Source organism: Lissotriton vulgaris, chromosome 1_2 (assembly GCF_964263255.1).
Source record: "Lissotriton vulgaris chromosome 1_2, aLisVul1.2, whole genome shotgun sequence".
In the NCBI taxonomy this organism is placed as follows: domain Eukaryota; kingdom Metazoa; phylum Chordata; class Amphibia; order Caudata; family Salamandridae; genus Lissotriton; species Lissotriton vulgaris.
In genome coordinates, this window is record NC_141686.1 from 200,940,865 (window position 1) to 200,962,771 (window position 21,907).

At 43.0% G+C, this 21,907-nt stretch overlaps 1 protein-coding gene across 1 annotated transcript in view; it reads left to right on the top strand.

The window, feature by feature from the left end:
* The window catches only part of LOC147734929 (matrix metalloproteinase-17-like), a 173,475-nt gene that overhangs the window by 56,843 nt on the left and 94,725 nt on the right, over positions 1-21,907 (top strand). The window contains exon 6 of the mRNA XM_086953108.1: positions 16,891-16,981. Coding sequence (XP_086809234.1) covers positions 16,891-16,981 — 91 coding nt within the window. The remainder of the gene's footprint in view (positions 1-16,890; positions 16,982-21,907) is intronic.

A 21,907-nucleotide genomic window follows, 5' to 3' on the forward strand; every position in this document is an offset into this window, starting at 1 on the left:
TTAGCCAATGCCGCACCAACATTTGCCCCATATGTTGGCAGCCAATAAATAAGGGTTACTGAAAAAGAAAAATTACAATGACAATTTTGATAGCGAATTAGCCCGTCTGACCCAACACCTCCAAAATCTTCATTGTGCAGGTAAAGCATGATTGGCAAATCACGACCACCCCTCCTCCCCCCTCTCTATTCTCCCAATCTAAGTTGAGAATAGCATTGCCATCCGGTTTGGCGAGGGCAATGTCCAGACCCAAAGATGCGCTGAAACGTGTCTCAGTAAGGAATACCACACTCCATTTATCGTCGTTTAAAAGGCCCAAATGTCAATCGCATTCTTCGCGAGATAGGGAGGGATCTAGTATTAATCAGACCGACCTTAATCGAATCTGGGTTGTACCTCTACGAGGATCTTGCTGACCCAGTCCTCTAAGTCCTTCTCTTTCTCAAATCTTAAAGGGTCTTCAGCTGAAATTCTTATAACCTCCTCGTGATCGGTTCATAATTAAGCATTATTGCCCTCACCTAGGTCAATATGGCTGATATTCCCTCCCATAGAATGAGAGGAAGATAACAGCCATTCCTGGCCTGCAGGTAAGAGCAGTGACGCTTCTGGGGCCTAGTTGCCGCTACCCGAGCAGTGGATTCAGCTTGCTGTGGACAAGGGGGTAAACACCTCCTGCACAGCTCCAGAGCTTGTATCGTCCGCTCTTTCCCTTCCACCACTTAAGAGTAATGTAAGTGCAGCAGAAAATACAATACAAACAGTACTGGCCATTAAGCGAAGGAAGGTAAGGGGCTGGCACAGCGCATCATAGAGTACAGCTTGCGACAGAAGAGACAGAGCTGCGCCGGAGCTGTGTATCCCGAATGTATGACGTTACAACGCATACATTTACAACACATGCCTTTACAATGCAGTTTTTACATCGCAACATCTTTTACAACGCATTCTTTTACAACTCATACCATTACATCACATTTAAGGTAAGTATTGGATAGTGTAGGGGTAATAATTACTATTCTAACTCCAGCGAGTGCAACAGTAGGGTACGTTTTGGATAGCGTAGGGGTAAAAATAACTATTCTAACTCCAGTTAGTGCAACAGCAGGGTGAGCGTTGGATAGTGTAGGGGTAAAAATTACTATTCTAACTCCAGTGAGTGCCACAGTAGGGTAAGTGTCAGATAGTGTAAGGGTACTATGCGTTGTAATGGTATGCGTTGTAACGACTTGCGATGTACTGCCTGCATTGTAGTGACATGTGTTGTAAGGACATGCGTTGTAGTGACATGCGATGTAATGGCTGCGTTGTAGTGACATGCGAAGCAAAGGATGTTGCAATATAATGACTGCGTTGTAAAGGTAGTGTGATGTAATAACTGTGTTGTAAAGGTTGTTTCCCGTGTATCCCCTCGCCCAGAGGGAAGTGAATTCACCACAGGGGACAGGGGAAAGGCAGTGAAGCAGAGCACACAAGGGGGCAAGGAGCTGGCCACCAGGGAATACTCTATTGGTTACTATGGCAGCGAAAGGAGCATTCCGATTGGCTGGCCTGCTCCCTACATTCGATAAAGGGGGCTAATATTCAATACAAAATAGTTCATTCATTTCTCCCTACAAGCACCTCCTCCTCAAACTTTCAGGACCAAACAGTTTTTACGAGTTTTAGGTTTGTATATTGTCTTGTTAAGTCTCCTTCTGCAATTGTATGTTAAGTTCAGTTTAATAAATTGAAAGTTTTGGCACCTTTTCCAAGGAACAGTTGTTTTACTGAAACTATTTTCACGACACTAAGACGAATGTAGTGTTAGCCAGAAATTATACTTTTTTTCCTTTAAACAAATGCAGTCTTTCCAAGACATAGTTGGTTGTTTTCTTAACCACCAAGGCCCCATGCTCGGCTCATTTAGCCTACAACACAAAAAATCCCATTAAATGAGGCACAATTAGTTTGACAAACTCCAGTCCATGATCACTCTTACGCATTACTTTTCCTCACAGACACCCTCCAGACCAAGGCTTGTTTCCTGAGAGCATGTCTGCACAGCAGAAGCTGAATTGAATTGACTTTAAAAGAAACAATAAATCGACCCTTTTAAAAAACAATTCAACCAGCTGTTCTTATCGCCAAATGCAGCTCTTTACCTGAGGATTCATTCATTTTGGGGCCAATCATAAAAGACTTTGGGCCAGATGTAGGTCGGTCGGTAACGGACGAAAATCGGTATTTTCGGCCGTTACCGACCGGTATTTCTGAAATGGTATGTAGGGGCATTTTTTTACAGAATCAGTAAATTTACCGATTCGGTAAATTTACTGATTCTGTAAAATACCGAATCGGTATTTTTACCGATTCGGTAAATCTCAGATGTAGGTGGGACTCTTCTGAGTCCCAAAGGCCCTACAAATTCGGTATTTTAACACCCAATCCAATTGGGTGTTAAAATACCGAATTCAGGTGTGCATGCACTTGTGTGCATGCACACCTAGCCATGTGACAGACAGACATGCCCTTAGGGCATGTCTGTGTGCCACATGGCGCACATGCCTATTTTTGGGGTGCCAGAGGGTGTCAAAGTGACACCATCTGCACCCTTGCAAAAGTCGGTATTTACCGATTCGGTAATTACCGAATCGGTATTTCCCATTCATTCGTATGGGCTTCACAGCCCATAGGAATCAATAGGGAATACCGATTCGGTAATTACCGAATCGGTAAATACCGAATTCTAAGGATTCGGTATTTCCACATCTGGAAATACCTACATCTCCCCCCTTCATATTTACCGACTATGAAATACCGAATCAGTAAAATTCGGTATTTCAGAGTCGGTAAATATGATTTACCTACATCTGGCCCCTAGTGAATACTCTATTGCTCAGAGCTTAATAAAGACAAAGGAGCCGAATCACAAAAGCATGGGCGAGCACTCAAATTAGTGCATTACTGCACATCCTCTCAAATGACTTCGTGAATTGGCCCCTTAACATCTAAAATGGGAACATTCAGGATAATCAGTGCAGCCAGAGAGGTGCATTGATTGCACTTTTACTAATAGGGAGTTCATCATTTTGGGCCTATTTACAAATGTGTGAGTATCTGAGATAAATTCAGCCCTTTTTCTTAAATAAGCCCTTAGCAAGCTGAGTGGGTGAAACACGTGCTGACTGCGTTAATGTTAGTGGGTTCTAATGCAAGCAAGGAAAATTGTCCCATCAGCAGTTTTTTTTGTTAAAAACACAGGTAATTGGGGTGCATTGTGCCCCTCAGGCCCCTGGGCCAGGGCTCCAATGCACCTGCTGGGCTAGTCTTAGCTCCTCCCTGTCTTTCGATCTGCGCAGTGACGCACACAAAGATCTAAAGACGATGGTACAGAAACAAACTATTTCCTGAAGATTTGAGTCTTTAGCGCCTCAGGAGGGACAGGTGGGAAATGCATTGAATGGACAGCTACACCCAATACGAATATAAATGTAATTTGCACCAATGAAATATAAGAAACAAATAAACATATGCTCCAGTGGTAAACTTGAGGGGATGGCCACCTGGAAAAGCACATGGAAGGTCCCCGGGACGCAGTTAGGAGCTTTCAGGGCAGGGGCCCGCCTCCCATGCATAGTGCAAGCCACCCAGTTACCTGCCCGGCGGAAGCTTCTGAGGCTAATGTTACGCCACTGATATGCTCCTAACTATAAAGAAACAAAGGATGGACAAGTTATGTACCTTGGGAAGTGATGCAGATTTGAGTGGGCACTGCTAAGAAGTTAGCAGCAATGGCAGCCGGCACCGATCAGAGGTGGAGGGTGCAGGGGAGGAGAGGGCAGGTATTATAAAAAAAAAATAACAACAACTTACTGTATCATCGCAGTGTCTCTCTTATACATCAGGACTCTGATGGAGCCCAACAGGAACCAGGAAGACCACAGGCTTCCCTGACCAATCACCACGCTGCAATGCAGCGTAGTGATTGGCCCGAGCGCCATGGATCGGCACTCAACCAGGGAATGGGGGCCTGGGCATGTTCTCCATGTAGGCTGGCTATAATGCAGCCTGTATGGAGAATGTCCGAAGTGCGCATGACTGTTTTGGCCGGCACCAGAGGGCAGTCATTGCGCACTTGGAGTGGGCAAACAACTCCTCCCCTGCCCTGAGAGCAAAGCACCCCACCCGCAAAGCAGCACAGAAACATAAAATGATACTAAATTTGTTATGAAATGATAATAACTTTGTTATGAAAATTTTATGTTTCCTTTATTTACAGTGCTTAACAGCAGTGTGGTGACACCCCTCCGCCTTAGCGGCAGTGCTTAATTTGTAAAATATTAAGTGCCAGGGCTCTGACCAGGAGGCCACTGCAGCTTGCAGCACCCATCGCCCCTGTCATCGCTGCCAAAACAACTACTAACCATCTCTTGCGCATGTAAATGCGACAGTTCAGATTATTCCAGGTCTCGAAAGCTAAAGAATGGCTTGGGAGGCAGGTATTAGCATTTATTTTATGTATAATGTTTTCCTAAACAACTGGTGCTCGTGCCGAGCACCGGAAACCAATTAAGTGCTGGTGCTCAGCACTGGAAAGCTCCGGCTCAAATTTAGCACTGCTTAGCGGAGGAGCCACTACTGGTTAGCAGAGTGTTTAGGTCTCAATGTACCCTGAGAACTAGAGATGGTGGTTCTTATTTCCTTAGGTAAAGTGCCCTTTTTCAGGTCCAATTTAGCATTCTCTAGAAGGATAAAAGACACAAGCATTGTCAAATCCAATAAGTCTGGGTTTAACCATTTTAGAGAAACCCTTGGGAAAGTGTCAGCAAAAGAGGGCAGAGAGGGCTTTAGTTGTAAAGTACTTCCTAATGCAGTTCAATGCAAACACTAGCGTCAACACAGGTGTTAAGATGGGAGGATACATCCAAACAGCAAATAGCATTAGGTAAGAGAAGAATACTGCACTGGGCTGAGTTAAGGCGCAATTGAAGTCTACAGCCAATAGCTGAAAGAGGCTGATTGGCGACAGCCAGTGGCTGAAATGTTCGGCCCAAAGCCCATTCTATATATATTGTTAACAAAAGGCTTGTCAATAGCTGCAGCGTCAAAACTCACAGCTAAAAGTCAGTTAATGGCAAAGTAGCTGGTGGAATCCTCACATATGGCCCGATTCACAGAATGAACTTACGACTCAATCCTAAACTTACTACTATTTTGGTATTCACAGAATGCACTTACTACTTTTGGCATTCACAGAAGTTAGGATTGTGTCTTAAGTTTGTCTTAAGACAGACTTAAGACAGACTTAAGACAAAATCCTAACTTCTGTGAATACCAAAAGTAGTAAGTTCATTCTGTGAATGCCAAAAGTAGTAAGTGCATTCTGTGAATACCAAAATAGTAGTAAGTTTAGGATTGAGTCTTAAGTTCATTCTGTGAATCGGGCCCACGGAGCCTTATCTACATTTTGGAACGGAGTACAAAAAGATTTGACATATATATGCAATACAATAAAGGCAGGAAAGACAAATAAGTTCACTTCTAGGTGCTACATTTTGAGTTACAGACCAGAGACTTTATTATAAAAAGCATTTGCAGTGCAATAAGCCTTACATTTGTGAAAGTTTAAGCTATTGGCATTGTAAATGACAATGCCTTTCATTTATCTGTTTTGCTAATTAACGCATACATTTAAGGAATTGTCATTTACAATGCCAATAGCTGAAACTCTTGTAAATGTGAGACATAGTCAAAGAAGTGGCCGCCATTGTCCTGGCTTCTCGGCACGTGAAAGCACGCATGGGCCGCTGAATGTTGCAGGAAAGCATGTCGTACCTGCAGTAGGAAAAACTCATTAAAGAAAATAGTGCTTACAGACTAAAAAAGACGTACAGAGTAACAACCAAAGTAAAAGGACTAGTCCTCAAGGGAGGTTGCGAATGAAGACAAAGCGGTGCTAAGGAGGGACTAACAAGCCTATTAACGAATCAGAATCCAGCATTTACGAAGGACGATGACAGAAACCAATGACAAATGTGGGCGGAAAGTGGGGGATGTTCTTTTCCATACTCCAATACAGCATGCCGCAGAGCAGCGCATGCGCGGCCGGGCTCAACCTTAAAAGGACAAGAGAGTGCAGGCAAACAAACCAACTTCATATCTCTTTCTCTAGAGGGCAAATGTAAAACAGCCATCTTACAGGCCCAAACTGCAGAATTGTCTATTGTTGTGTCGTTCACATTATCATCTGCCTTCTGCAGCTTACAACATGTGCAATGGGTCTGCCACTATCAGTCATTGGGTAACTTTCCTATGTGTGACAGCATTCAGCTCCTTCGCAAGGAGCGCATCTGCACTCAAAGTAGTTCCCTTCAATGCCATGGATTTCAGTGGCAATGCATGCTTTTAGGCATCATAATATTTTTTTTGGTTTCAACAGCACCCAAACAATAATGCTTATAAACCCTTGACAAAACAAAACAAGCAATGACAAAGCCAAAATGTTGAAGAAGAAGGTGTGGGTCACGCACTCCTCGGTGTAGCAAAGTTAGTATTTTGTGGTGTGCTGCGGAGATATCACCCCCCGACAAGAAGGTGTGGAAATCACTGAATGGTTGGTGGCACCTAGGATAGATGCCAACTCTCAGCGCACAACCTCAGTTGAAACAGATAAGTTTCTTTAATGACTCATTCCAAATTAAATCCAAAAATTAAACCAAGTTCATCATTGAATTCTCCATGTTTAATTTCACATGTATAATTCCTCAAAATCAATGAAGTTTCATGTCATAGATGTATCCAATATCAATGAGTATGGGTGCACATCATTTCCCAATGCATTTCGGATACTAGATCCTTCATCAGGGGAATCTTAAAAACAAGATAAAGTGAACTAAGTATGATCCTCGACGGCAGAACTGTATTTATATAAGATTATCACTGTAAAAATGTCCAAGTTCCATAAAGTGCGCAAAATATAAAATAAAGTGACGTGCAAGCACCTAAGCAAAACGTGTTTGTCCGTGCTAAAGTGAAAAAATAACGTTGTGAAAAGAAGGCTAAAAGTCAGATGGTGCTCAGTGATTAGAACGTTCAAATAAAGTGACTGCTCGCATACTTATCAGTGTTGTATATAATCACACATAAAGTCCGTTATCGCCCCAAGGTAAAACATCAATCTCACGAAAGAAACATAGGCATTAAACGTCATTTAGAGTGAACTTACGAGAAACTGAAGGCAAGAACACGCGTCCTGCTGTATGCGCCCTTCGCCATTAGTTGGAGAACGAAGTGTTCCGTGAGAGCGGAAGTATAACGAGAGTGACAAGAGCAATAGAGAAAGGACCATAAGTGTGGCGGCCATATTAGAGAGGTGAAATAAAACGTGAATCCCCGTTGGAACGATCAATGCTATGCACAATTGTCCGGGACATCCATGGGCAATTGCGCTGCTCCTGTCTACGCAAATGCATTTATGATTTACTTTGAGGAGAACCACATCTTGAACCAGACACCTTGGATTCAACATGCCATGTCATTCTTGCGATATATTGATGACATTTTTGTACTATGGAAAGGAGATCATGAATCCCTATTCAAAGCATTAACGGATTTGAATCACATCAATGATCGTATACAATTTACTCATGAAACCAGTCAGAATACCATCACATTCCTCGATGTGCGAGTGACAAGGGTGCGAGATCATTTGGAGACTGACCTATACAGGAAACACACTGACAAGAACAACACCCTTCATTACAATTCTTATCATCAAAGATCACTCAAAAACCATCTTCCATTTTCACAACTCCTACGGGTTAAACGGATTGCATCTGACAGTCACAAATATGAAGAACAAGCTTCCGAAATGTTGACACGCTTTGCTAAAAGGGGATATCCTCAAACCATCTTGACTCACGCTAAAGAACGATGTGATAGAATCAAACGAGAGGAAGCATTAGCAACTCAGCAAAAAAGTCAAAAGACAAGACCTGTAATTGTATCTAAATTTTCTGAGGCCTCCAGGGCTTACAAAACCTCCATCTTGAAACATTGGCCAATTGTTAGCCAAGAACAGGACTTCAATGGAATTTTCAGTGAACAACCATTGTTCGCTTACAAAAGGGGAAATAACCTAAAGGAACTTATAAAAAACCCTAAAATCACAACAAATGTCAACTACAAAGGGAATCAACCTTGTTTGAATTGTCAGAACTGTAACAATATGATCAAAGGCCCTGTACTAAAACATCCCATGAAGGGCACAGATGTGAAACTTAAATTGAATGCCACTTGCGACACTGAAAATGTCATATATGTTATCAAATGCCCTTGTGGACTGATGTACACAGGCAAAACCACACGCAAACTCAAAGTGAGAATAAACGAACATAAGAGTAATATAAGAACAGCAAACATCAAATCAAACCTGGCACTACATTTCAAAGAAAGCAGACACAACATCAGCCAGTTGAGGTTCGCTGCTGTGGAAGTGGTAAACAAGCGAGACGACAGGGACAACAACAATTTTTTACTGCAGCGTGAAAACCACTGGATCAAATTTCTTCAAACCATGAAACCATCTGGTCTTAATGATCGGATGGAGTTTCAATGTTACCTTTAGTGCAACTGCTTTAACTGATGTGACATTCAGCATTTACCTGTGAACACATGAGATTTATTTTTTGAATTTTCTCTTTATGTTTTGCATCTACTATAGATATTATATTTTCATCGATGTCCTGTTTTTTCTGAATCACAGGCATATCATTGTGTACATTCTGTTTTTCACCTGAACCAGATAGCTCACCCCTTCTTACTCAGACGGGGATTCACGTTTTATTTCACCTCTCTAATATGGCCGCCACACTTATGGTCCTTTCTCTATTTCTCTTGTCACTCTCGTTATACTTCCGCTCTCACGGAACACTTCGTTCTCCAACTAATGGCGAAGGGCGCATACAGCAGGATGCGTGTTCTTGCCTTCAGTTTCTCGTAAGTTCACTCTAAATGACGTTTAATGCCTATGTTTCTTTCGTGAGATTGATGTTTTACCTTGGGGCGATAACGGACTTTATGTGTGATTATATACAACACTGATAAGTATGCGAGCAGTCACTTTATTTGAACGTTCTAATCACTGAGCACCATCTGACTTTTAGCCTTCTTTTCACAACGTTATTTTTTCACTTTAGCACGGACAAACACGTTTTGCTTAGGTGCTTGCACGTCACTTTATTTTATATTTTGCGCACTTTATGGAACTTGGACATTTTTACAGTGATAATCTTATATAAATACAGTTCTGCCGTCGAGGATCATACTTAGTTCACTTTATCTTGTTTTTAGGATTCCCCTGATGAAGGATCTAGTATCCGAAATGCATTGGGAAATGATGTGCACCCATACTCATTGATATTGGATACATCTATGACATGAAACTTCATTGATTTTGAGGAATTATACATGTGAAATTAAACATGGAGAATTCAATGATGAACTTGGTTTAATTTTTGGATTTAATTTGGAATGAGTCATTAAAGAAACTTATCTGTTTCAACTGAGGTTGTGCGCTGAGAGTTAGCATCTATCCTAGGTGCCACCAACCATTCAAAGCCAAAATGTTGGCAGCCGAACTAGAACTATCGACTTTGAAAAATGCTTGTTCAGAAATATCCATCAGAGGTGCAATAGTACAAAAGTGTGTTTGAGCAATTCATAAAGGTCCAGGAAACAAAGACAAGTGGGAATAAACGGACGTGTTTTACACCCAGGTGTTTGTCTCAAGTCTTGCAGAGAGCAGAATCCTTTCAGATGACAAATTTCAATCCAGCTGCAGCATCCAGCTGACTTGTTTTCATAGTGAACATGTGAACACCTGACAGGATCCAAAAACTAGCCTGCGGTCACACAGCACACTATGAAACGTTACTCACATTCTTGCTGATGTTGAATTCTGGCTAAGAAACAAAATGTGTTGAGTGCAGACCGCCTCCAGGTTCCTGACATTGAATGTGGGCCACACTTCTGCAGTAAGCTGTTATAAAGATCTGGCCCTCTGGGTCCTTCACTGCTATGCACATCAATCCATGGAAGCCCCTTCCACTGGTCCTCCCTCTCAACTCCAGGAGGACCCACACAGGGCGCTCAAGGTAACACTAGCACTATTTGCCTTTCACATATAGCCGCGTCCCTTCTGCGTTGAACAATTCCATGGCCGGGTGCCCAAATACCTAATCCAGTAACACGGCACAGAGTTCTGGGCTTGAAGCCCAACGAGGCTGGAGAAGGTTGCAGCAACTTCACCAGGGACCATCACTCATGCTCACACCGGTACGTTCACGCATGTGGAACAGCGTCTTCTGCTCTGCTCTCCCAAGCGGCAGCCATTTCACGGCTTGGTTTTTGTTTGCGCTGACCCTTAATTTTGCAGAACAGATGTGCAAATTTCCAACATTGTTAGCTTCATGATTTGAAAGAACTGAAAGGTGGAGGAACTGTTTTCCACTGGGCAAAGTTCTGTTGTGCCTTTTCATACTGAGGAGAATTCACAGATTTTGCCTTTTGCTCAATGATTGAATTTAAGGAAGTATAGGTCTCAAACCTGCATTTCCGCCGCCATTTTAGTAATCCTATGATGCAGGCTATGGCCAATTGGAACATAAGGGAATACAGAGTATGTTCAGCAATAAAATAACCTAACAGCAAGATTTCAGAGAGCTCCACGTTAAAGAGAGAGCAAGTCCGTCAGAGAGAGAGAGAAAGAAAGAAAGAGAGAGAGTTAGAGTGTGTGTGTGAGGGAGAGAGACCGAGAGTGAGAAAGAGAGTGTGCATGAGAGAAGACGAAAGAGAGAGAGAGGGAGAGACAGAGAGAGAGAAAGAGAGACAGAGTGAGAGAGAGAGACAGAGAGAGAGAGAGAGAGAGAGAGAGGGACAGAGCGAGAGATACAGAGAGACTGAGAGACTGAGGGAGACAGAGACAGAGAGAGAGAGAGAGAGAGACGGAGAGAGAGAGAGAAAAAGAAAGAAAGAGAGTTAGAGTGTGTGTGTGAGGGAGAGAGACCGAGAGTGAGAAAGAGAGTGTGCATGAGAGAAGACGAAAGAGAGACAGAGAGAGAGAAAGAGAGACAGAGCGAGGGAGAGAGAGAGACAGAGAGATACTAAGAGAGAGAGACAGAGAAAGAGAGAGGGAGAGAGAGAGAAACACTGAGAGGGAGCTGGAGAGTGTGCATGAGAGAAGATGAAAGAGAGAGACAGAAAGAGAGACAGAGCAAGAGAGAAAGAGAGGGCCAGAGAGAGACAGAGAGATACAGAGAGAGAAGGAGAGACAGAGAGAGAGAAAGAGAGACAGAGTGAGAGAGAGAGAGAGAGAGAGAGAGAGAGAGAGAGGGACAGAGCGAGAGATACAGAGAGACTGAGAGACTGAGGGAGACAGAGACAGAGAGAGAGAGAGAGAGAGAGACGGAGAGAGAGAGAGAGAGAGAGAGAGAGAGAGAGAGAAAGAGAGACAGAGCAAGAGATACAGAGAGACTGAGAGAGAGACAGAGAGAGAGAGAGACAGAGAGAGGGAGGGAGAGAGAGAGAGAGAGAGAGAAAGAGAAAGAGAGACAGAGAGAGAAAGAGAGACAGAGCAAGAGAGAGAGAGCGAGTGAGAGAGAGACAGAGAGAGAGAGAAACAGAGAGAGAGAGAGAGAGAGAGAGAGAGAGAAAGAGAGACAGAGCGAGAGATACAGAGAGACTGAAAGACTGAGAGAGAGAGAGACAGAGAGAGGGAGAGAGAGAGAGAGAGAGAGAGAGAGAGAGACTGAGCGAGACAGTGAGAGAGAGAGAGAGAGAGAGAGAAAGAGAAAGAGAGACTGAGCGAGACAGTGAGAGAGAGAGAGAAAGAGAGACAGAGCGAGTGTGTGCATGAGAGAGAGAGAGAGAGAGAGAAACAGAGGGCCCAATTCACAGAACTAACTTAAGACAAAATCCTAAACTTACTACTTTCGGAATTCACAGAAGTTAGGATTTTGTCTTAAGACAGACTTAAGACAGACTTAAGTTAGGATTCTGTCTTAAGTCTGTCTTAAGCCAAACTTAAGACAAACTTAAGACAAAATCCTAACTTCTGTGAATACCAAAAGTAGTAAGTGTAGGATTTTGTCTTAAGTTAGTTCTGTGAATCAGCCCCAGAGAGAGGGCGAGAGATAGAGACTGAGAGGGAGATAAAGAGTGTGTACATGAGAGAGAGGACAAGAGAGAGAAAGAGGTGAAGTGTATGTGCATGAGAGAGAGAGAGAGAGAGAGAGAGAGAGAGAGAGAGAGAGAGAGAGAGAGAGAAAGAGAGGGCGATAGTGTGTGCATGAGAGCGAGAGCTAATGAGTTATGGAAGCATCTAAATATCAGGCGCTGCCAGAACCACTCTGTTCCAGCTTGGAACATGGAATTACAAGGTGCTGTAACTGGATGTTCTGCCAGCAGAGTGTGCGCCTCAAAGCCCAGACACAGTATCCCTCCGGTGCACTGTGAAAGGAAGCGTACATGTTTTTCACAACAAGTGACGTCACAGCAATAGAAAGTTCTGTTATACATTGGGTTAAACGTCAATTATCTGTTCCTCTTTAACTCAAACATACCAATTTTCGATTATGCTCCTATCCAAACCCATAATCCTGTTTAGCCCCATCTGACCTAATAGCAGAGGCTTGTAGACTATAAGATATTTTGCCTTTCGAGGCCACCATACCTGTAGCAGCTGGGCTAACTTTATTTGTATGCTCACCTACTTGCGCCATGGTTTCTTCATGATCACTGAGAGGACACCCTTCAGTCAACCAGGCCTGCAGCAGTGCTTTTAAATGATTCAGTGTCTCCCTTTCGGACTGTGTGAGATTCCTTCCAGTGACACAGTGAGCAAGAAATGGTGGACTGTCATGCAACCCAGGCATTGCTGAGATTAATCTTAACCTATCCATCCATCGCGTTTTACTTTTCTAAGCAGGTGTGAACATGTATGCTGGCAGGTCCATACAGTCCTCACAAAAACACCCATTACATTTCTTGAAGTAAACACAAGTCTGAATGGGGAATACCATCACCACCGTTTATATCATTGTAGCTTCAGCCCTCTTGCAAATTCCCTTTCTTTTTCCATTGTTTTATTTACACCACAATTCTTTGTGTAGTTTAGCAGTTGAACAATGTCCCAAAATTCAAATGCCCTAATTGCATCCCCACTTGGCATCCATTGGACTGACACCTGAATGGTTATTAGTATTTTAAATCAGACTTGTACCCGCCTCCTACTTTCACCACCCAAGCCCTCAAGACGTCCCCCTCTGCACCATGTCCCCATGCCGGGAAAACGTTCATCTCTGTAACAGCACAGGGAACCTGCAAATTAGGTGGAAGTCACATGGTCACTACACAAATGTTGTATAGTTTGACTAATAGCATCTGTAGACCACATATCTTCTAATATTATGTGCTGTGCTTTGCTGTTTGTTTGGCATGTGATTCCTAGGAATCTTCAATAACCATTGTCTGAGTAGCCGTATGATGAATTGTGTTGGTGTTGTGTTATATATATGTTTGTATGCGTGTGTTACAATTTGAAGAGTACAAACCTAGCTCGTGGGCAACAGCATAACAGGGAGTAGGGACCCTGGGATGTATAATTTGGGGGAAGGTCAAGGATAGACTGCCATGTCAGGGGGGGTGCTCCTTGGAGAGGTATGTCTTCAGCTTTTTTTTGAATTGTAGAAAAGTTGGTGCTGCTATAATGTCACTGGGGAGCTGTTCCAGATCCTACGATTATGAACGGGGAAGGCTTGCCTTTTTTGTTTTTTTTCCTTCTTGCATTGTTTTGTCTCGTCTGGTGAGATCAAGGCGCCTGGCCTGGCTTTGTCTTCCTGATGTGGATAATTTGTTTGCCATTTAAGCCGGGGTTATATTGTTAAGGGCTTTTTAAGTGATGCTTCTGGTCTTGAAGGTGATCTGGGTTGGAAGTGTAGGACTTTAGACTTGGCGGTGGTGCAGTAGAGGTTTTTCAATCACTTGATAAGCTACGCCGAGGTGTGTAAGACACCCTCTGGGGGATGAGGGGATATCATGGAGACCACTGAACAGGACATTGACATTGTCTATATTGTAGAGGATTACGGCTCCTGCAGTTCTTCTGCCATTGCCTTCCAGAAAAAGGCTTTCATAAGAGCAGTAGTTGAAACCAAGCTGTTTTGGTCTTCCTGGTGACGTGTTCCTTGAATGAGAGGTCTGTTGTCAGTGTGAATCCCAGTGATCTTGCATTGTCTGTTAGCTGGGTCGGGGGTGCTAACACCTGGAAGGTTTGAGCTGGAGACCCAGGTTTCAATGTGCAGTTGTTTAGTGTTGTTGGTAAACAGGGGAATTCAGGATTTGTGAGTTTTAGCTTTAGGAAGTTACTTGACATCCAAGATAGGATGAATTCAAAGAAGAATTAAAGTATTTACTTGGTAGAGTTGGATATGTTCTGTGTATTGATGGTCCTTGATGCTGCATTTGGCAAGAATGGATATGAGCTGTTCCTTTAGAGGTTAAAGATGAAGGAAGAGAGGATGGAGCCTTGTGTACCCCGTAGGAGACTGGGAGTATCTGTGATCTTGTGGTACTTATTTGCGTGGGTAATGCCAGTTAGTGAGGCAGGGTGTAAACTGGTGCTGTGGAGCTGTGTTCTGGTAAATCCCTAAAACTGTACTGGTCCATTGTGTGATGTGAACTTTGAACATAGAGTTCCATTACAATTTTGTCTGTTGATTGGCGGCAATGGCTCTTTTTTAAACTCTGAATGCATGCTTTGGGTGTGGGAGAGGTGCGGCTGGACGGCTTAATATTTTGTTTTTGATTCTATTAGGTCAGTAATATTGTCAGGCATCTATTCTTTGCGTGGAAAGGCTGGGCTGTGTTAGAGGTGTTTGTCATGTTAGCTCTTGTGTGTTCTATTGTGTTTTCTATATGGGTATCGCCTTAGTGTTTATCTCTCACTTGATGAGTAAGATAGCTTTCTATATAGGCTTCCAGTTAAGTGTTTCTTAAAATGTGGTTAGTACGCTAAGGTGAATGGAGTGGGCGTACACTTTAATAGGTATTATGTGTTTCTAAGTAGTATATCTTTTGAGTTGTTTCCAGCAGTTATGTGGTGGCCTACAATACAGTGTAAATATCCATGAGTTTGCTTTATATTATGCATGTGGGTGGTGTATCTAGGTGGCCCATCTCTGTCTAATGTGTTATATTTTATTTGTGATTGGGATGTGTCTTTAATGTTGATGTGAGTTCCCTCTTCCAGTAGGCAGCCTAGACTAAGAACAGAGGGGCATATTACCAACAACTAGCAATAGTTATCGCTAAATAGGCTTAGCGACAATTTTTCTATCGCCAAGCATCGCTAGATTTTATCGCTGAGATAACGTGCTATTAGCAACGTTTATCTCAAAAGCGATAAAATTCCCGGCGATAGTGTCAAAATCCGTGAATATCGCTGAGAATACAGGAATATTCATGCATTATCGCTAACAGGGTCTTAGCCATTATATCCACCTTCCATTGGACATAATGGCTAAGAACTGGTCTGAGCAGGCGTTAGTTTTTGGAGATATTCGCGCTTAGAGCAAATATTTCCATTGCTACGCCTGCCTTGCTAATAGGTGATAACGATGTTAGTGACTGTTTTCAGTCGCTAACAGTTTGGGTACGCCCACTTTGCATGTCATTAGCGATAAATATCGCTGACATGCAAAGCGGGCCCCAAACTGCTCGCTATCGCCTCAAAGCTGTCGCTAACATCAGTTAGCGACAGCTTGCTAATCAGGCGATGTAATTATCGCCGCGTAGCGGACAAAAACGGCCGCTAAAGCGGCGATAATCTAATATCGCCAGGCTTGGAAATATGCCCCATAGCTTGCCCATCTCCACTATTGTTTGATCAAACATCAGTGGAATGTATTCATCCAAGGGGTTTTGCACTACATGGCCCATTGTCACCATAAACCCGTCAAGCGGGAATGATTTCACTTTGGACCCACCCAAGGTAGGCTGATCCATAGGAATTGATTGTTCCATAAAGCACTTTTGTTAAAAGTAACACCCTCCCTTCAGTCAATTCAAATTTGATGCTTCACAACTAGACGGTTTCATCTTGGTCCCCAAAGTTGTGTTTGAAGTATTTTGACTCACAACAGTGCTGAAAATGTGTAGTAGATTTATCCTGCTAGAACGGCCATTCTTGGTTGCGGCTTGGCTCCTACAGACTAATTGTTAAAGTCAACATCTTCTGTTGTGGATGACCTTGAGGCTTCTCCTTCCGATGCATGTTGTGATGTCATGACACTTTGATAGACCCCCACGTCTGGCTGTTCCATATTGTAATCCTACCGTCTGCCCAATATTTCAAACGGTATGTGTGCTAGTGCTATAAATCTCATGCTTCCATTGTGTCTTCTGTCTGAGTGTATCCTCTTTAGCAGTGTGGGTCTTTCTGACTGCAGTTACCTGGACCTGCATGTCTACTCTAGCTTCAGACCCACAGCCTTTCTTACTCAAGGAGTTCTTATTGCATTGTAGGATTTAAGGGTTCTATAGGTTATTCTAACAGGACATAACACTATGTTTAAGTATAAACTAGATCAGGACACAGCAAGGCAATATAAAGAACCAACCAGATGCTAATTCCACATTTGGTTTTTAGAAAGTGAAACTGATAGACGATGTGTAATCTTGACCCTTAAAGCTAGCGGATTACCAGGCTGTGCAAGAAAGGGGCTTTCTGATAGGGCCATGGATTCAGAGATAGAAGACCTGACAGTCAGCTAATGAAATATTGCATATTTTGAGTATCATTGGTCAGTCTCCTGATTTTAGCAAAAGACATATCATCTTTTCTCCTTCCAGGGAGCAGAGATCCTGACTCAACACTGCAACCTGAGGCGACCTCCCTCCTCCCCGACCTGCCAGCGTTGCCACGAGAGCGCCCAACGACAAGGTGAGGAAAGGCAGCTGAACAGACTGCCAGTAAGGGTAAGAGAGAGGAGTAAAGGTGATGTCAAGCAAGATAAAATGATACATTGAGAGGGATGAGGAAGAAGGAAGCGTGAAGGCTCAGACATTAAGGAAGGAGAGGGGAGTTTAGCAACAGACCTGGTGTAGATTTCCATTCCTGTACAAAATAACGGCCAGAGGCCTGAAGGGTGGAGCGGGTCTTCCACACTAATGGAAGAGGAACTAAGGGTATACGTAATCCCAATTAAGTATCAACACATCAAAAAAGTGTTCCACCCAATGGAAACAATTTATTGCATATAGACACTGTTCTCTAGTCAGGAAACAAACCAGATGTTACTAACCCGACTGGGAGCAATTCCTTTGTGTACGGTAATCCTCACACACTCTAATAGTTTCATGCTTCATCATCAGGTTCACCCTGGCTCCTAAAGGCCAGGGTGGGCTCAACTGTATTCCGGGGAGCACTTTAGAGAAAAGGCCAGGGGGGTTAAAGATTAAAAATTCTCCAGCTACTCCAGGTATTCCTTTAATAGTCATTGAACAGAAAGCTGTTACACCAATTACGCCTTGTGGATATACTTATCCTCAGTGTGGGCGTTCAATCATTGGTTCATCCAACCTGGCTTGGGCAGACCCCACACGTCTCAACGAGTGCAGAGAGGGGCAGTCCTATAGTCAAACAGTCATCAAGGATCCTGGCCCGGCAACAGCACCTACTCGGTTCTGCAACTCCCGGCGGTTTGGATGAACCAATGATTGAACGCCTACACTGAGGATAAGTATACCCACTAGGCGTAGTTGGTGCAACAGCTTTCTGTTCCTCAATTATTGTTTAAACTATATCCAGGGAGGGATTTGTCGCTGTGGTTTGCCCTGATGAAAGCCGTGGACCCAAAGGGCCATTCACTGGCTGAAACATGTTGGCAATGATTGTAGGGTCATAGACCATTGTATCCTTCGGACACCCTATTATGTATTATAATAATAGCCATTACTCCATATTAAAGGGATGCCTGGAGTATCTGGAGGATGTTTAATCTTTAACCCCCCTGGCATTTTCTCAAAAGTGCCCACTGGAATACGGTCGAGCCCACCCTGTCCTTTAAGAGCAAGGGTGAACCCGATGATGAAGCATGACACTACTAGAGTGTGTGAGGGTTACCATACAAAAAGGAATTGCTCCCAGTCATGTTAGAAACTGTGCCTATATGTAATAAATTGTTTCCATTGGGTGGGATACTTTTTTGATTTGTAGATCGCCATTCACCACACTACAGATTGCTCCATTGTGTTTCTCAACGATGATTTGTGTCCATCAATCTCACTCTCTTGGACTCTCTGAGTGTTATGATACAATCAGAATTTAACTGCTAACCCTAGTGAAGCCTCCTGCCTGAACCTCTTATCATTAGGGTGCTCTTCCAAGATACTGTACCCTGTCGTTCCTGGAGAAGTTGATGGCGCCATTATGCTTTGGGTATCTTGATGTGTGTCATAGCTAAGTTGAAATGGCTGCTGCCTGGTGACTCTTACTGTAAAATTTCTGAGGTTTTGAAGTGGGGAGGAATAAACCCCAATCATGGCCCTGGATTATTATGTTTTTAATATTGTTGTTGCACACTTAGTCTTGGTAGCACACTGGGCTGTGCCACTAGGTTCCAAGCTCAGAGGTTTAAGTCCTGCCAGGTTGGTGGCCAAAATTTACAGATGATAGGACATGTTTTATATCCTCTCTGGGGATGATAATAACCTAGCAGAGTGCTTGGAAGTTCTATGGGGTCCCAGAAAGGATGCCTCTATTGTTTGACCAGGAAACAGATGTTAAGATTGCCTGTTGTAGTATGCAAGAGGACAGACTGCCATATCAGCTGCATTGACAGAAGAATAAGGCGCTCCAGTGTGGGCGCCCCTCGGGGCTCAGTTTGGCAGCTAACAGTGGATCCATGAACTCCATCAGTCTGCTCATTATTTATTAACAAGATGGAGTAGTAGTTTGCATTAATGCTTCTCAGTCATGCTGGGATGCATCTCATTCAACCACTCTCCAGAGAAAAGGTATTTGTTGTTCTTTTTGTGCTGGAAGGTCATCCTGAAGAAAGGCAGTGATCTTTGTCTTCAGAATTCAAGAACAGTGAATGAGTGAGGCAAAGTGTGTGAATGTCTGTTTGCACTGAAATTTGAGTTTAAAATAAATGTAGGAAAAAAAACTGAAAGTTGCCATCATTGCATACATATTTCAGATGCCAATGTCTCTGAGTAAATGTGCTTACAATATTTACAGCTCCTAACATTGACCACTTCTATGCACAGCTCATTCATTTGGGTTGATGGCAATTCTTTGGTAGGGGAATCAGGAATGGTGAAAAGATGTTCTGAGCATTAGCTCAAACATAATTTTATTACAAGAGTGATCCTCATCGACTAAGTTGTTTGGCACTACCTACTGCTGACCCGCCACCCCCGGAGAATGCCCACAAACACACCTTTTGAAACTGGCAGTCCAGATGAGCAGGCACTGCTGGAAGCCAAAGAAGGAGCCATTTTACTGGCTGTTACTTAGTATAAGTTTATCAAGTACACATCTGATTTCATTTGAATCGTTTACTCTTTATCACCTGGTAGATGTGTTGCTACGATCTTTAAGTTTGGCCAAGATAACAAAAGGAGAGCCAAGAGTCCTCTAGCGAGCCATGTCGACCACCTGCTTTTGAACAGCTGGATTGAGTGTTGAGGAGGGTCACTATAAGTACAATAAACTTCGGTTTGGTCTTGTCCTTCTATCATGTCAGTGGATCCTCTGTTTGTAGGATGTAGCAGGACACAGTCCTTCACCCAATGGTGAGTGATTGGCATTACTCTTGTGCTCTCAAGGGAACCATTCCATACTTTTGCTCCAGTTTCTTTGTGATAGGGGTTCGGTGTGGTCATTAGTGGGGGGGCTACATGAGTTCAAACAAATGATGGGTGGGATTAACAAATTAGGTATTGTTCCACTTCAGTGATATGGTTTCAGAGAAGAGGTTGGGAATATTGGAGAAATACAGTAATAGAGGTTAAGCATGCACATGACATACCCCCAGATGCATCAAAGTTATGATTTGCGGGTCCTTAATAGCGAATTTTAAGGAATTGCTATTAAAGACTCGCAAAACGGGATGCATGTAGGAATCGCAAAGTTATTTGCGATTCCTACTGATTCATTATTTGCGATTCGCTAACTGCAAATCGCAAATAAGGAATGGCTTTCCCATTCATTCCTATGGGCATTAGAGAATCGCAATCGCAAATGTGCTGCAAATGTGCTGCAATTCCAAGGGTTACTCCAAGAAAGGAGGCATGCAAATGATCACGCAAAGGAGAGGGTCATTAGACCGTAACAAGGAGCTGCCAAATTTAAACGTTTTAAGACGGGGTACATTTTTAATGCAGGGTTTTAGGAATATAGAGGTATCTTTTTGAGAAATTATGCAATCTAGGGATGCAGAACTGTAGAAAGAAATAGCATTATTTGCATGTGAGATAGTGCTATATTAGGTTCTGGACTGGTGAATGCTCTGTCTCCTGCTAAACTGCTGCCTCCCAAAGCACAGCTGACCAGCTCAGGGTTGGCAGTATATAGCAGTGACTAGGTGGGCAGAATTTGCGTAGTTGCGCTATGCAAAGCTCGGCCGAAATGGTAAAAAAATTTCTGCAATCTTGCAAAAGTTCAAAAAATATGCGGAATTGCTTGTTCTGCCCATTCGCAATGCTTTTTTCCTATTTGCGAACGCTGTTTGCGTGCTCGGGGAGAAATATCTTGCGAACATGCATTTTGAAATTGCGAACAAGCCAAAAATTCTGCGAAGTCGCTTATCGTGGAATTTTTGGCAATTCCACGTTCTCTGCGGAACGCGAAATTGCCCAAATTCTGCATATTCCAGGAGTTGAACGGAATTTATAGCCCAGGCCTAGCAGTGACTGAATGTATATACAGGGACATAGCAGGAGTTTTAATACAAGAATGCCCTATCAGGAAACCGTGGAGTACTATCCCTGTAAAAGGAATATCAGGCAAGGCATTAGTGGCTGCATATAATTTTTTATTATTCCATAGTGTGACCAGACTTTTTCTCTGAATAAAACCTTTTGCCCTGTTTCATAGCTAGTGTGATGCACTGTCCTCTTTCGTGTAAAGTTCTGGTATTATGTGAGACCCAGAAGCCGGCACGAGCATCCCTTGTGCATGTTTAGTGCATGTAGAGAGAGCATGTGGCATGTGTTTGGTAGGAGGACGGTGTGTTTGAGTCTAAGCACTGAAGGCGGTGGGAACCATTATGGATTCCCTTGGTTTAATATGACACTAGATGGAGAGTGAGGACATTTCACAGACAGTGGAAGTGGATTGACTGTATGACGGAGAACCAGACACGGAAGTAAGGAGGGTGCGGTGACAGTTTATCCGCTAGAAATTTCATGAAGATGTTGCTAGTAAGTACTGCGGGAAATGAGATTTTGATCTCTTATCTGATCACCTAGATACCTATCTCATTAAATCCCTTTTTGGATCGGTTATTGACTGTCATTGAGTAAAAGGCAAACCCACATAGGTTAAATCAACCCCATAGACTGACGCAACTCTAAAGAACCACCTACAACGGTAAAAGTTTAAAGGTTTATTATAAAACCAAAATTAGTTGCAAGTACAAGCACCTCAGTATAAGGTTCAACAGGTATACAGGTACAAGAAGGAACATGAATTCCCTCAAAAATCTCAATCTTCAGAAGAAAACAATGAAAACTAATTCGAAGATCAATAAGTTGAATATCATTGACACAAGGTGGATCTGAAGCGTCATTTACAGAAAAGAAATGAAACAGGTTAAACTGTCCCTACTCTATGCTAGATGACATCCCTACTTAGCGAATC